The sequence below is a fragment of the Pangasianodon hypophthalmus genome, chromosome 7 (genome assembly GCF_027358585.1).
Source record: "Pangasianodon hypophthalmus isolate fPanHyp1 chromosome 7, fPanHyp1.pri, whole genome shotgun sequence".
Taxonomy (NCBI): Eukaryota; Metazoa; Chordata; class Actinopteri; order Siluriformes; family Pangasiidae; genus Pangasianodon; species Pangasianodon hypophthalmus.
The window spans coordinates 25,950,757-25,966,391 of NC_069716.1; the positions used below are offsets into that span (position 1 = coordinate 25,950,757).

The 15,635-nt window shown below is 38.2% G+C and overlaps 1 protein-coding gene across 1 annotated transcript in view; it reads left to right on the forward strand.

Moving 5' to 3' along the window:
- spon1b (spondin 1b) overlaps nucleotides 1-15,635 on the forward strand; it is a 105,698-nt gene that overhangs the window by 78,169 nt on the left and 11,894 nt on the right. Inside the window, exons 8-11 of the mRNA XM_026946492.3 lie at nucleotides 3,600-3,801; nucleotides 4,982-5,122; nucleotides 7,135-7,210; nucleotides 9,554-9,739. Of these exons, the coding sequence (XP_026802293.2) occupies nucleotides 3,600-3,801; nucleotides 4,982-5,122; nucleotides 7,135-7,210; nucleotides 9,554-9,739 (605 nt within the window). The remainder of the gene's footprint in view (nucleotides 1-3,599; nucleotides 3,802-4,981; nucleotides 5,123-7,134; nucleotides 7,211-9,553; nucleotides 9,740-15,635) is intronic.

A 15,635-nucleotide genomic window follows, 5' to 3' on the forward strand; every position in this document is an offset into this window, starting at 1 on the left:
GTCTGGCTGCTTTTCAAAGCAAAATTAAGTTTGTTACAGACGTCACACGTTTCTGCGTATCACACATTTTGCATATTCTGCTATTGATTCCTAAACAATTAGAAAGTACAGGAAATATGTAATGAATAAAACACTTGGTCATGCTATTACAGAAAAAATAATCAGTTTGGTGGCTTGATTGTGGCTCGAATAAAAGTTACTGTTGCTACCATGAAGTTGATTATTTTCCTATAACAGCATGTGCTGTGGTGTTTTATTCCTCTTAAACCACAGCAATTTGCCAACAATTACAATGTTTTATTTATTAAAAAAATGATGTCATATTTAATATCAGTTTATAGCTACATTTAATGCTGTGGAACATCTGAGAGACAAGTTAGTTCCTGTTATGGCTTACATTATAGCAGCTATAAACAGCTATTCCTTCACCAGCCCCTCTTTTTTCTCCTTGACATCACTGTTACAAAGCACTGACACTAGAGACTCCTTCCAAAAAACCTAAATAAACGGCTCCTCGCAGAAAACTTCACCATATCAACAATTATACACAGTTTTGTAACTGGTTATGTGGAGCGTCTGGCGTACAAATCCCTGTGTAAGTTGTAACTATGGAAACAGTAACGTATTAGCACGAGCGCATTAAAATTAACCTCTGATTCTGCTGTTATAGGAAATTAATCCACATCTTCTGACCAATCAGATTCGAGAAATCAACGGCACTGTGGTGTAAATAGTAATACTTTTTGAAAAAGATAGTTAAGTTTTTTTTTAACGTTACGATGTTTACGTATTTAAGTTTTTAAGTGACATTACTTGTTAGCTACGTTAGCCTTGTAACACCATTTGGCTGATCAAAAGAAAAGAGAGAAAGAAAGAAAAGGGTGTAAATTCTTCTTTTTTGTGCTCAAATCTTCCGATGTTCGTTTAAAGCTGCTCTGCGCTCTGTGAGATCCTCAACCTCACTGACAGCGGCGAGTTTTTCTCCGTGTGGCCGACAGATTTTCCCGCAAGCGCTCGTGTCTGGCACCTGCTGGCCATGTGGACTTTTTTTTCCCCCCTACATTCACTAACGATGCTGTTAATATTTTATGTGGTGTTTTTATTTTTCGAGATAAAGGGCGGGCTTCTGCTTTTGATGAGCGACGCATTTCCCTTCGTTGCCAGCCAAGTGCGCTTCAATCCACAATCTTCTGCTTTAAGCTCACTTCAGTTAACGCATTCATGCTGGGCCTCTGGAGCACGTTCAGGTGTGTGGAGGGCTAAATTTTTACACGCCACAGTGTTTGGCATGCTAGTCATATTCGGAAGCGTGTGAACTAACCATCTGGCCACATGGGGGTTTTACAGCCAGCATGGACGCTTCACACTCATCAAACAGCTGCAAATGTGTGTGTGTATGTGTGTTTGTACAGAAAGAGAAGCGTCTCGTTTTTGAAGTCCTCGCGTGTGAAGTGTCGCTTGTGGAAGTCAGATGATGAATATTTTATGCTCGTTAATCGATGGCGTCAGGAGCTGCATAATCCAGGCCTCGGCCCCGCGCCGCTGTAGTGGCAACAGTTGCATTGGAGATGGGCTTCTAATCAGGACAATTAACGTGATTAATTACCATCTGTGGCGCCTTACAAAGCGCTATCTCAATGGAAATTACACGAGAGTGCACAGTCGGCCGCCAAGACGGCATCAGAGAAACACGCAGCATGCTTCCACATAAAGGCCTGAACTCCCCGAACAACACGCCTCCGCTTCCGGATAAAGAACGCAACAAAAGATTCTCATTTTACTGCTCGCTGATGCAACGACATGCTTATTACAAAACACAAATCTCATTTCTTTTCTCCTTTCTGTTCCTCTGTCTCTCTCATTCATTGGCTTTGTCTCTCATTTTTCTCCCCTTTTTATATCATGGTCCCGCTTTCCTTCCATCCCTCCATTCACCTCTCTGTTTCTCTCCATCTTTTGTCTTGGCCTCATTTCACGTCCACTATTTTTTTTATCTCTTCCTCCTTCATTCTCTTTTGCTACCCTTTTATCACTGTCTTCCTGTCTTTCTCTTTTTTCTTTTTTTTTTTTTGTCGCTCTCTCCATTTGTGTTGCTCTGTTACTTCTTTCTGCTGATTTCCTTCTCTCCTTCTTTGTCTTGATCTCTCATGTTTCTCTCTTTTTATATTGTGGTTCCTCTTTCCCTCCATCCCTCTATTCACCTCTCTATTTCTCCCCTTCTTGGCCTTTCGTTTCTTTTCCTCAACTTTTTGTGTCTTGGTCTGTCTCTTCCTCCTTCATTCCCCTTTATCACTCCATCTCTATCCTCCTGTCTTCCTCTCTGTCATTCTCTCTTTTTGTCTCTCCCTCCATCTCTCTTTCTGGCCCTTTCTCTGCTTATTTTCTTGTGTTGCTCTGTTCCTTCTATCTGTTTATTTTCTTCTTTGTCATGGCCTTCAATTTTTCTCTCCTTTTTTATATCATGGTCCCTTGTTCCCCATCCCACCATTCGTCCCTGTCCATTTCACTCCTTCTTTGTCTTGGCCTCTCTCATTTCTATTCCTTTAATTTTCTGTGTCTTGGTCTGTCTCTACCTCTATCATTCTCCTTCATCACTCCACCTCTCATTCTGTCTCCCTCTCCGTCACTCCTTTTCCTTGCTGTCTTCTTGTCTTATGTTGCCTCGGTCTCGTTCTCTCTTCATCTCTGTTTCTGTCGCTCCATCTCTCCCTCTACTCCTCTCTGTACTTCTCTTTCTTTGACTTGGTCTGTTTCTTTTTCTTTCTTCCTCTGCCTCTCTCTAACTTCTCCCTCTCCTCTTTTTTCATCTCTCTATCTTTTTTCCATTACCACTTTACCTCTTTATCTTTTTTTTTTCCTCTGTTTCTTTCCTTTGTTGTCTTGGTCTCTTTTTAATAACTCTTTTGTTCCCTCTCTTTTCCTCTGTCTCAATATGTTTCTTTGTCTTGGTCTGTGCTTCTATCCTTCCTTGTCATGGCCTCTCTTTCTTCTCTCTGTTTCTCACTCTCCACCTCTCCCTATATCACGCTTCACCCTCTACTTCTTTCTTTTTCACTTCTTTTTCTGCCTTGTTCTCTCTTTCTCTCTCTCATTGTCTTTCTTTATACTTTTTTTGTCTTTCTTTTTTTGTCTCCCTCTCCATGTCTCCTTCTTCACCTTTTTTTTTTTACTTCTCTCATTTTTCTCTCTTTTTTCCGGTCTTGGTCTCTCTCTTTCCCTCATCCCTCCATTCACCTCTCTGTTTCTCTTCTTCTTCATCATGGCATCATTTTGATTCCTCTATTTTTCTGTATCTCTTCCTTCATCATTTCCAATTGCTATAATTTCTTCATTTTCTCTATCATTCTGTTTTCGCTTTATATTGGTATGTCTCCATTCTCCTCTCTCTCTCTCTCTCTCTCTCTCTCGATCTGCCTGTCTACACTCTGTCTTCTGTTTCCCTCATTGTCTTTTGGATCTACCACTCCTTTTCCTCATTTTCTTGCCACTATCTCTTCCTCTTCCTTTCTGTATATCTGCTTCTTTGTCTTGGTCTGTCATTGTTTCTACTCACTCTCTCTCTCTCTCTCTCTCTCTCTCTCTCTCTTTCTCCCCTGCAGTCGTACTGCTCCCTCTGCTGAGTTCTCAGTGGACCGATCCCGTCACCTCATGTCCTTTTTGACCATGCTCGGCCCGAGTCCTGACTGGAACGTTGGACTGAGCGCTGAGGATCTGTGCACGGCTGAGTGCGGCTGGGTGCAGAGACTCACTAAAGACCTGCTGCCGTGGGACGCAGGGACAGACAGCGGACACAGCTACGAGGTCAGTCCTCCGTCCACCATGTTCAACCTACTTTCACAGAAATACAATGGCTTTTTATTTAATCATCTCCAGCACACAAGTACACTGAATCCCAAAAGGCTTCTTACGCACTGTATACGCTCACTACATAGAGTATAACATAAGGGCACTGTACAATCTGCTGAATGCACTGTATATCCACGTTTGGTTAGAAAATTGATAAATTATCTACAAATAAACAATGGCAACAAGTTTATGAAATGTGCTTTGAAAGTTTAGAGTATGTAAATATTATTTAAAAAAAATCGAATTAGTATTCAAACAGCATTCATTCACTATTAAATATCCAAAGCACCGAATTAATTTAATGAAATAAACAGGTGTACAGGAAATGTTTTGTATCTTTTAATTGAGGTTTTAAAGTAACGTATTAGCAAGCATTAAATCAAACTGACATGTCGACTTGTCTACGTTATGACAGATTAATGTGATTATAATGACAAGGTGCAGGTGTTTTGTTTCGTAACACGAGCGTGCGGCTGCTTCGCATCTTCTTTTAGTTTATTGCTCATGAATATACACACAACCGGAATAAAGTGGAAGGCGAGAGAGGGAGAAAGAGAGAGGGCGTGAGTGACATCAAAAGACAAGAACACGAGGAGTGGGTGAGTGACAGAGACAGAAACAGATACGTAAATGAATTGTAAGACAATCAGGTCTGTTTGTGTTATTTAGACGCTTATAAATTGTTTAAATGTCAGTGCTGTGAACATGCGCGCAGACTGTCGTGGTGTGACGTCCCTGACGCTGCCCCCTGCTGGTAAACCAAATACGGAGACATATCATTTCCTTCCTGTTTGAACACACTGATGGCCTGTGCGGAATCGATTCCATTAAAAAAACTGGACAAAAACTCTTTGTAAAAACTTCAGCAAACAAGAACAGTTGGTGTTTGATTTTTAGCCCTCTGTGAAGTCGCTAGTGCGGAACGACTGGAGCGAACAGGTGACTCTCGGGGTGGCTGGGAGGAAAGCAGCGCTATAAATCACTCAGAGAGGGAATATTACGCAGAGAATGAACGATGCAGATGGAAATGAAAGGTGGGAGCCCCTGGCAGATGGCATTCAGCAAATGACTCACTCTTTTTCTTTTCTCTCTCTCTCGTTCTCTCTCTCTCTCTCTCTCTCTCTCTCTCTTTTAGTCCCCCAACAAACCAACAGTCCCTCAGGAGCGGATTCGGCCCCTCACCAGCCTCGATCACCCACAGAGCCCCTTCTACGACCCTTCAGGAGGCCCGATAACACCCCTGGCCCGAGTTCTGGTGGAGAGGATAGCCAGGAAGGTGCTTACATTAGTGTCTAATAGTAATACACATGAAAACTCTACTACTCTGTTCCTCTTTCTTTTAACAAGAGCTTGTCTTTCAGCAAAATATGGTGGATTGGATATTGGAGATCCTGTATCAAAATTTCCTGTATTTTTGGGAACTGTAATTGTTGACATATAAAGATGCTTGATTGAATTTTAATATATTGAAATATTATACTTCATTATATTTATTATAATTGCAATGTAACTGATTTTTACGTGAAAGCTGCGGTTTCGTTTAAGCCGTGTTTTTTATGCTGTGTATTTTCCCTGTATTTTTTTTTCTATTTTTTCACATTCAGTTTAAAATATCACTTTAAACCTTAGTAATTTTAAAAGAAAAAATATCGATACCTTGGGTATCGATTTCGGCTGATACTCAAGGTTTCAGGATCGATATTGGAAAAGAAGAAGCGGTATCATGCCATCTATGGTGCTAATGTTTGCCAGTTAGCTCTAATATCAATTATTTTGTGATTTATTGTTATCTCACAGATGCAGCATGCTTCGATGCATTTATATTTTGAAATAATGTAGCTTAAATATAAAATAGGTAAGTATTCTTTCTTACATATCTGATAAACGGAACTGATGTTCATCTTCAGGAGCTCTTTTACTGTCCGCCATTGTGAGTGTAGAGAATGAACCAGAAACCCAGTTGCAGTATAAAGAAGAACGCAGAAATGTTTGTGTAATGAGTCCATTGCTCACTATAACTGTGTTTGTTTGTTTGTTTGTCCTGCAAGATGAGAACGCACCTTAAAGCCAATCTCAAGCTTAAAGTTAGCCGAGTAACACTAGCGCTCTAGTACCTTTTAGGTCGATTATCATGATCTGTCTTTGCTCAAAGGAGTTTAAGGCTTCTCTGGGATGATGCCTGCTGCACTGCATTCAGTAATACCAGAAATTGTGTTCGAAAAAGCCTGTGTTCGAAATTTCCATCTAATTCGAAGCTAACAGAATTAGATGGAAATTACTGTGAATTACTGTTGATTATTCTTACAAGATTGTCAGGGCAGCATACAGCACCTCAGCAATGTTATGTTCTAGAGTATCGTTTTCATTTTGTTTTCGTTTTTAACCCAAAAAAAAATCCTACGCGCTGGAGCTTTAAGATAGTTTTTTAGTTTTTGTTAAAGTTATGAGCGGGTTAGCATTTGACGCTATGGCTGGCTGTTTAGAGAACGAGTTAGCCAGGCAGATGTGGTTCTGGTTGATTAGACATCTTTAATTTGAATGCGTAAGAGTTAGTTTGCCAAACTAAAATGTTTTATTTACTAAAACGAGTAAATATCCATAATGCTAATTTAGTTGGATCCAATGCCAGTATTTATTTTCGTACATTTTTGTATATTGGTAGATATTATTATAATTGTTGCATCTATAATAATAAGTATGATAAAAAAAATACGTGTTGAATATTTTATAATAAAATTGTAGGGCACTTCCATTGCTAAGTAGTGAACAGAACATAAGGGGTTAAGTGCGGATAAATTTTATATTCTGTGTGCAGTTTGCTTTGTGATTTTTTTTTTTCCCATGGGTCTTTTTTTTTTGCGATTGCTAAAGCGATGATTAATTTGTTGTGTGCATTAGCGTGAGCAGCTGCACCCTGTTACATGCTGATGGAGTGTGCTGGAACTGCCGAGTCACGCACAGTTCATTTGTTCTAGAAAGTTCAACCATGGAGCATAACATCAACATCTGAAAATCATACGGGTATTACTCACAAATTCAAAAGTACAAAAGAGTCGTTTAGGCCATTCTGGGTTTGGTTACTCTTCTCTTCCCAGCTACTCTTTTTCAGATCTGGCGTTCAGCACCATCTCTCAGAATACAGATGTTTTGTGTCTGCCTCACCACTGGGACGAGTGCTTGGGGAGGTGTAGGAATGAAGACGAGGCTTTTTGGCTCACAGACAGACCTGCTTTTGTTTACCACAAATTGCGATCTAATGATAATGTTGTGTGTTCCTCAAATCCTCAGGGAGAGCAGTGCAACACGGTTCCTGACACAGTGGACGATATCGTGGCCGACATAGCCCAGGAGGAGACTGAGGAGGGTGCGTATAGCCTCGCTTCCTTATCTCCGTTCCGATAGTTCCTGGACAGTTTAATTAACAAGACAGCTAGCAGGATTCCTTGTGTAAACCTCCGGAGGTGTCTCTCGCCGCGATAAGCCCATGCAACCAGCCGTGATTTACGATCAGGAACCACTCCGGTGCTAATTTGCAGCCCTTGTAAATTAGGTGCCATTGCTGTCCGGATGATTCAGCTGTTTGGAACAGAGGGATAAAGGAATGAAAGACAAACCTGGAGTTAGATCGTTGTTGAGGTTTTTTAGAAACTTTTCGAAATGCCACCTTGAGGTTCAGGCTGCTAATTGGAGAAAACAAAAGGGAAGAATGGTGAGCGTCTTAGTCACCTAGCATCTAATAGATGGGCCTGGATTGTAACTCACTGACACATGCAGGTTTAACAGGCTAAAGTTTCCCCACGAGGAAGGAGGCATTACTCAACAAGCTTTTATGTGTGTCATTAGGGATTTTAACCATTGACGGCTACAGGCACAGCAACAGTGACAGTAAACCTTGCTATTTTTTGCATGTGCAAATTTAACTGGCTGCTTCCTGTCCCTATGGGTGTACTAAATAACCCTCAGTTTGATACAGTAAATACAATATGTAGAAGAAGCCTTTATTTGTCACACACATTACAGTGAAATTCTTTTCATCGCATATCCCAGCTTGTTAGGAAGTTGAGGTCAGAGCACAGGGTCAGCCATGATACAGCGCCCCTGAGGCAGAGAGGGTTAAGGGCCTTGCTCAAGGGCCCAACAGTGGCAGTTGATCTTATCATCAGTAACCCAGAGACTTTAACCACCGAACCACCACTGCTCATTTTTCTTGCCATTCAGAGAAGGTCATTTTTTCAGATAAATAACTTAAAACATTAATAAAACCTCCAAAATCTACAACATTTTTCTCTATCTCGGCCTGGTGAACTTGATCTTAAGTCCGAACCGTTAAAATACCTCAATAACCTAATTATTTATGCATTAATGAGTGAATCTCATGGTTGAAACTTTCTTTTCTAGGAGTCATCCATTATTTACATAATTACATCATTTTCATACTCAAACCATTGAGGCTCTGTACGTCATACAACAGCAACTCACTCTTCAAGTGCTGATTTTTCAGTGCTATTCACTTGCCATCTTAGGATAATTAAAGATAAGTAGAGATGTACCTTTGTAGAAGTATTCACCCTCCTTGACCTTGTGTTTTCCAATCCCCTGGCTTATTTAACTGTGTGGGCAGGTTTTATGTTAGCTGACACTGCTCAACACAAATGACCTTAAATCACACAACCGTCACAGAACAGACGGGTTATTAAGAGGATGTCAGTATCAAATCAGCATCACATATCAGATAATGTTCAGAGCATGATATTGGTTTCAAAATGAAAAGGACAGAAGGAACCCTAGAAACGCTTAACTGTTTTTCACCGAGCTACAACTCTCAATCCCAAAATTCTTATCTTTTTTATTTATTTGCTGCTGTCTCTCTCTAGAAAATGAATAGGAGCAAAATTTCAAACCTTAAATTTCCATTTTTTTTTTTAACTTAAGCTTTGATTTCTGCATCTCATATTTATTTCAAGTCCCTACATCCATCTCTACAGCTACCAGTGATTAAAGTCCCTAATGCTGAAGGCGAGGAAACTGACACGAAGCCACATCAGAAGGATCAAAATGAGGGGAAATGAAATAAAAGGCCTGAGACAAACCCTATGACAGCGCAAGCTAGATTCGATTCTGCTGTCATCACAGTACGAAAACATTTTTACTGATATTGGAAATGTTCACCCAGTCAGAGGAGGCTAATAATTAAGCATTCGTCTAGCTAATTGCATATGGTATGTTGGGTGCAAATCACATTTATGTCATCCAAGTGACACCAGCAAATTTACTGCTCATTAACCAAACGCCTACAACCAGAATAGTTTTGTACTTATATTTTATATACAGAGCTGTCAATTATCTTTAATCAGAAATACTAATTTAGGTCACTTTCATTCATTTTAACTTTCTTGTTAAAAGCAAAGCAATTTTTTGGGGAAAAAAAATAACAAAACAGGCTTCAATAAGCATTTCGAAATCTTCACTTCCAGTGTTCATTGCTGATCTGTGTAATTTAGTTACTGTCACTGATAGAAAATTGGCTACAACCCTAAATTCTGTTTGCTCTTATTTCTGTTCGCTCTTATTTGGGCTGGTCCCAAATAAGAGTCACTTTATATTCTGTATGTTAAATGCAAAATGTAAACTGGCATGTCCACACAGCCACTTTCACTTAGCTTCATCTGCAAGTAATAATTCACTTCTCTGTCTCTCCCCTCCACAGGAGACAGCACTCCGGAGACGTGTATCTACTCGAACTGGTCTCCGTGGTCGGCGTGCAGCTCATCCACGTGTGCGAAGGGTGTACGCATGAGGCAGAGGATGCTGAAGGCTCAGCTTGACGCCGGTGTGCCGTGCCCTCACACGCAGGACTTCGAGCCCTGTATGGCACCCGGCTGTAGCGAAGAGGGTGAGTGCAGGTTAAACAAGCACACACACACAAAGACATGCAGACACACACAGACAAGTGTTCAGGGCACTAAAGCCAAGTGTGTGAGGCTGACTCATCTTCATACACGGCACTCTTCACACAGATGAAGAGAGAACAGGGCAGGAGGTCATAATGAAGAACTGGCATATTTCAGAGAAAATTACTCATTGCTGTAATACTTTAAATGATATGTATTCAATTTAATGTTTGGCAATAATAGTAAGAAGAAAAAAATGTTAAATTTTTAATTTTAACTGTTAATGTATACAGTATACTGTATATGATATATATATATATATATATATATATATATATATATATATATATATATATATATATATACATATACATATATATATATATATATATATATGAGGCATAGGTATATGTCCAGGAGCAAGAGCAACCTTAAAATTTTTTGTATTATTTATTTTATTTATATTTTGTATTTTTGTATTATTTGTACTATTAATTATGCCATTTTTGTCATAGTTCATCTTGTTGATCCATTTCTAGTATATGGATCTCTCCCTATTCAGGTACAGTGAGGTCCGAAAGTCTGAAACCTCATGGACAATCTGAAATTTTTTTTTTCATTTAAATTAGAAATAAACAGAAAGTTTTAGAAATTTTTAAAGAAATACGTACAACAAAGAAAGTACATGTTCAGTATCTTGAATATTTAATATTCAAGATTCAGCACTATTTCTAGGTCTCTAATTAAATGTTAGCAAATGTGTGATATTGAGCATGTTAACTGCTTTGTACAAAAGGTCAGATTTTCCTTGTGCCTAATCTCTTCTATTGAAGCACGTGTTCAGACGACACTCCAACGGATTTGATCTAAAATGGATCATAAAATTTTACACAAACATGTGGAGTCCATGCCAGCTTGAGTGCACACTGTCATTAAAGCATAAAGGGGACGAACCAAATACTAAGAAACTCGGAAATTCATGTAAATATTTCAAAAAGATTCTACTTTTCACTCAAGTGTTTTTAATTTGTAATCAAGTGTAATATAATTTGTAATGAAAATTAACGATATTTTTTGTATTAAATTAGAAAAGAATGCAAAATAAAAGCATTTTCACTAGTGGTCTTAGACTTTTGGACCCCATTTTATATAGAAATCTGGTCTTGTATGACTGAAAATACAACTTCCCAGGAGCATCTCTAAAATGGAGTGGACAGACTTTAATAGATAGAAATATTGTTCTGTTGTCACTTTGGTTAGCAGTTTCCTACATTACCCACAATGCCATTTAACTACCTGATATTTACACCAGTGGGAAATAGCCCTTGCTACATCTATAGATACATTTATAGAAAGCGATGCAGCAGCACTTTAACCCTTTACTCTGTCCAGCTCTCTTACCTCATCATGCGTATGCTCTACTTAAACAGATTAGCTTGCTAATACCGACAACAGCATCATTGTGCTCATCATCTCATAGATCGCTAACTAGCCGAGTCGAGCTTCAGCCTTAACCCCAGGGCAACTACATTGTTCTGGTGCATTGCATTCTGGAACTTTGAGTCCAACTTTGCTTTCTCTACTATGTCTAATACAACATCGCCGGAAAGTGGTGAGCGAGAAGCGAGAATTTTTTTCTCCTATTAAACACCATTAATAGTTAACTGCAATAACAATGTTGAAAAAAAGGTATTTTGTCTGATTTGTGTCACTTGAAGCCTTACGAGAACATTGCCTTGTTCTCAGCTGAAGGTGAGTTGAGAATGCAATAGAAGTTTTTATGTGAAACATGGATGGAGATTGACTTTAAATTAGGACACATTAGTTTTGCTGAAGTAAATATGTGGAAGGATCCTGGTTAGAGCAAACCACTGACAGCAGGTTTAATGTGTATCATCATCAACCATTGCAGTTTCTTCAAGAATCTGAAGTGTGTAGTGTGTTGCACGTCAGGTGTACACACTAAAAATGTCTGCATACACAAAAAGAGGGGAGCGAGATGAGACAAGAGGAGAAGAGCGAAACAGAGAATTTTTTTTTTGCTGAAGTGGCTTGACAGTTGAGAATAAAAAAACAAGGTTGAGAATAAATTGTGAACAAATTGAGAATAAAAAAAAAAAGCTTTATAGGTGACTCTCCATGAGTGTAACTTTAGATTGGGTTCATACTGTTTGAAAAACTTTGAGTAAGTCTTTACCTTTACTAAGGTAAAGGTATAGAAAACTTTAAATTGAGTCGTTCTTCTTGTATGGATGCAAAGATGTCAAAAGGTTTTATTGAGGTAAAAGTTTGTAAAGTTTAGATTTGGTACACACACTTTAAATCTCAGCCCACTTTGTTTTCCTGAGGTTAAAAGTATAAAAAGGTCCTGGCGTGTTCTGGATTCAGCTGATCTTATCTGATCTTGAGTGTTGACAGTAAGTTGTGGATTATCCTCCCACTCCAGTGCAGAGAATTGATTTCCTTCTTGTGAACGAAGAAACTCTGAACCTGTATATAGGAATAGTGTGTTGTTTACAGGAATTTATGGGAAGTTTTCACCTTAGCTGAATGAACTTTTGGCCAGAGATATAGCATACGACATTACGGACCACATTAATGCAGCCACTGTTTATTTCTCTCTGTGTCTCTGCTTTTCCGAGGAGATAAAATAAGGTAGCTGCTGAATTGTGAAATGCAAAAACAGCTTATTTGATGCAGTTGATTGCAGAATCAGAGGGGAATTGTTCGATTTTACAGAGGCAAATTAACAAATGTAATAATAGTGACTCATCACTATGCCACAATGGAATTAAATATGAATGGGAAAATCATTAGGGATAATATTGAAATTGCAGTTACTATTTTTGCGTTTTTTTATTTGCAAATAAAGCTATATTGACCCCTTCTTCACACACACACACACACACACTTCAATATTATTAGACTCATGATATATAATCCCTAGGCAATTTCATTTGGTTGTAACACTACAAAATCTGCAAAAGTTCAGTATGGGTGAATACTTATTCAAAATACTCTCTATGTAGCTGAACCAAGCTATTCACCAGAGACCAATATAATTTTTCAGTGAAAAATGTTTTTATGCAGTGTATTTAAAAGAAATCAAGTTTTATATTCCAAATGCTTTGAGTTCAGGCCAAAATAGCTCCTTGCTATCACAGTAAAATCATTAAAACATGTATTAGATAAAAGTAAAGTAGTGGACAGTGTATTTCTGAAATTAAAAAAAGCTTTTACAGGCATGGAATATTTGTACATAAACTTAAAATCTTAGCAAATCCCAACATCAAGATATACAGTAAGTTGCAGGTTGTAAGCTGGTGTAGGTCATATCTGGTAAAAGGAAGTCCTGTCCCATTAAATAGCTGACTAGCATTAGCATTGAAGATTATTAACAATTGTAAATATGACTTTAAATATTTATAAATATCCTCTCAGAGGGTTTGCTCATGTTAACTAGAAAATTTCTCTCGAAATTCTTTCAGTAAATATGACTTGAAAATCCCCTTAAAACTCCTGTCAGATTAGCACGTTAGCTAGCTGACTATCATTAAAAGAGATGTTTAACATTTAAGAATATGACTCGACAATCCTGTCAGCAAAAATATAGAGGGTTTGCTTGTGTTAGATAACTGACTATCATTAGCATAAAAAATTGAAAATATGACCTGAAAATCCCCTTAAATCTCCTGTCAAGCTAGCTCTTGTTAGCTAGCTGACTATCATTAGTGGGGAGTATGAAAAGGACTTGGATATGAACATTTCCTTCCAGAAATCCTGTCAGCTTAGTTCCTGGTAGCTAACTTACTAGCATTAGAAGAGATTAATAACATTTATGTATTCTGTATTTATGTATTATGAAAATCCTCTCAGTAATACCTCTCAAGTTGGCTCATGTTAGCTAGCTGACTAGCATTAGTAGAGATTATTAACATGACTTAAAACATTCGTCTCAGTACTCCTGTCAAGTTAGCTCACGTTAGCTACCTGTCTACAGCATTAGTAGAGATTATTAACAATTATGAATATGAATCCTCTCAGAAATCCTTTCAATTTAGTTCATTTTAGCTAGCTGACTAGCATTAGCAGTAAAAACTAACATTTATAATTATGACCTGTAAATCCCCTCAGAACTCCTGTCAGGTTAGTTCATGTTAGCTAGCTGACTTGTATTAGTAGAGAATATTAATATTTTTAAATATGGGGTTTAAAACTCCATACAGAAATACAGTCAGCTTAGCTCATATTAGCAAGCTGACTATCATTATTAGAGATTTTTAGTGTTTGTGAATACAATTTCTTCTTAAAAATTCCTCTCAGAAATCATGTCAGCTTAGCTCATCATTTTAACTAGCTGACTATCATTAGCAGCAAAAACTATGCATTTTTATGATCTATGAATATGGCCTGGAAATCCTCTCAGTAATCCTGTCAAGTTAGCACACTCTAGCTAGCTGACTAGAATTAGTAGAGAATATGAATGTGTTTCAATATGAGTTTAAAAAAAACTTTAGAAATTCGGTCAGTTTAGTCCATGTTAGCTAGCTGGCTAATGCTAGCAGGGAAGATTATGGCCATTTACAAAGTATGACTTTTTATTAAAAATACTCAGTAAATTCTGTTGTTAGCCATAGACTTTTCAAGATGTGAAAGTTGCAGAACCATTTTTGTTATTCTTACGGCATCTACCTTTAACTTTCTCTGTCCTTTGACCCAGCCATTTGTCCTCATTGTTTCAGCCTCTCCTCTGTGTCCTGTTCCAGTCATTGCAGGCTTTAGTTTTCCCTCTGAAGCTCTCCATCGATTAACGCTGCAAGCTGTGCTGCTTTGTTTTTATTTAATGGTCCGTTAGCTGGTCATATTGATTCATGATGGGCTTGACCAGCACTGGGGCCAGTGTGGCTGCCGCTGGAGTCCTCCCTCAGCAAGGCATTATTAATTTACATCTCTTATTAATGATTCGCTTAGTTGCGCTTCATTAACGCAGCTTGCCAATCAGTCCCACGAGGCTGCAGTATGGGGAAATCTATTGAGAATTGGCCAAAGTTCATTCATTCCGTCTGGTGAAAAATCTATTTACAAGCTCTTGCTTTGGGGCTAATTGGGAAAGCCTGCATGGAGATAAAGTGAGTGTGCTTTATGCTTGATGGGTTATAGAGTACTGAGGTAAAGAAGGAAATAGAAGGGGCAGCAGGATTGATATGGTGTTCACAAGTGGTTTGTTTTCTCACCTGTAAAGCTGTTGTAAGCTGTTTTTTTTTTTTAGATATTACACACAAATATCCAAGAATAGTTCCCAAATTACATAATCAGTTACTACCATGGACACTATGGAAATGGAATGGACTTAATGTGTTAATGTGGCACATAAGTACAAAGTTACCAGAGTTACTGGAGAATATGTCATTTCTGAATATCAAATGCACTTCCTCTAAATTTTAAGAAAAAATTTGAGACACCCTATTCCTAGTGCAGTCTAGTTTATGTGTCCCATTAGTGTTGCCCATTAGAGCTGAAAATTCTTTGCTGTAATTATCTATCTGTAAATTAAACCTTACAAATTAGCCATTATATTGCAGTGTTTAATAAAAAAACTCAAATTAAACTCAATTCCCTTTATGTGTAGATTTTATCACTGCTGTTACAATAACACTAATTTTTGCTTTTATTAGCTCCAACCTAACAGTAACTGCACATTCTAATTCTTCCTGTAATTGCCAGAATCTGATGTCTACCCTAAAAACACTAACAAATAGGCTTATTACAATTAGGCTAATGTGAAAATGGTAACATACATTGCTTTGGTGTGTGGGTTTGTCACAGCAAACATGCTTAGAGTCCAAATAATAGGACACGTGTTTGCAATGATGCATTGACTTGTGTTGAGAAAATCTC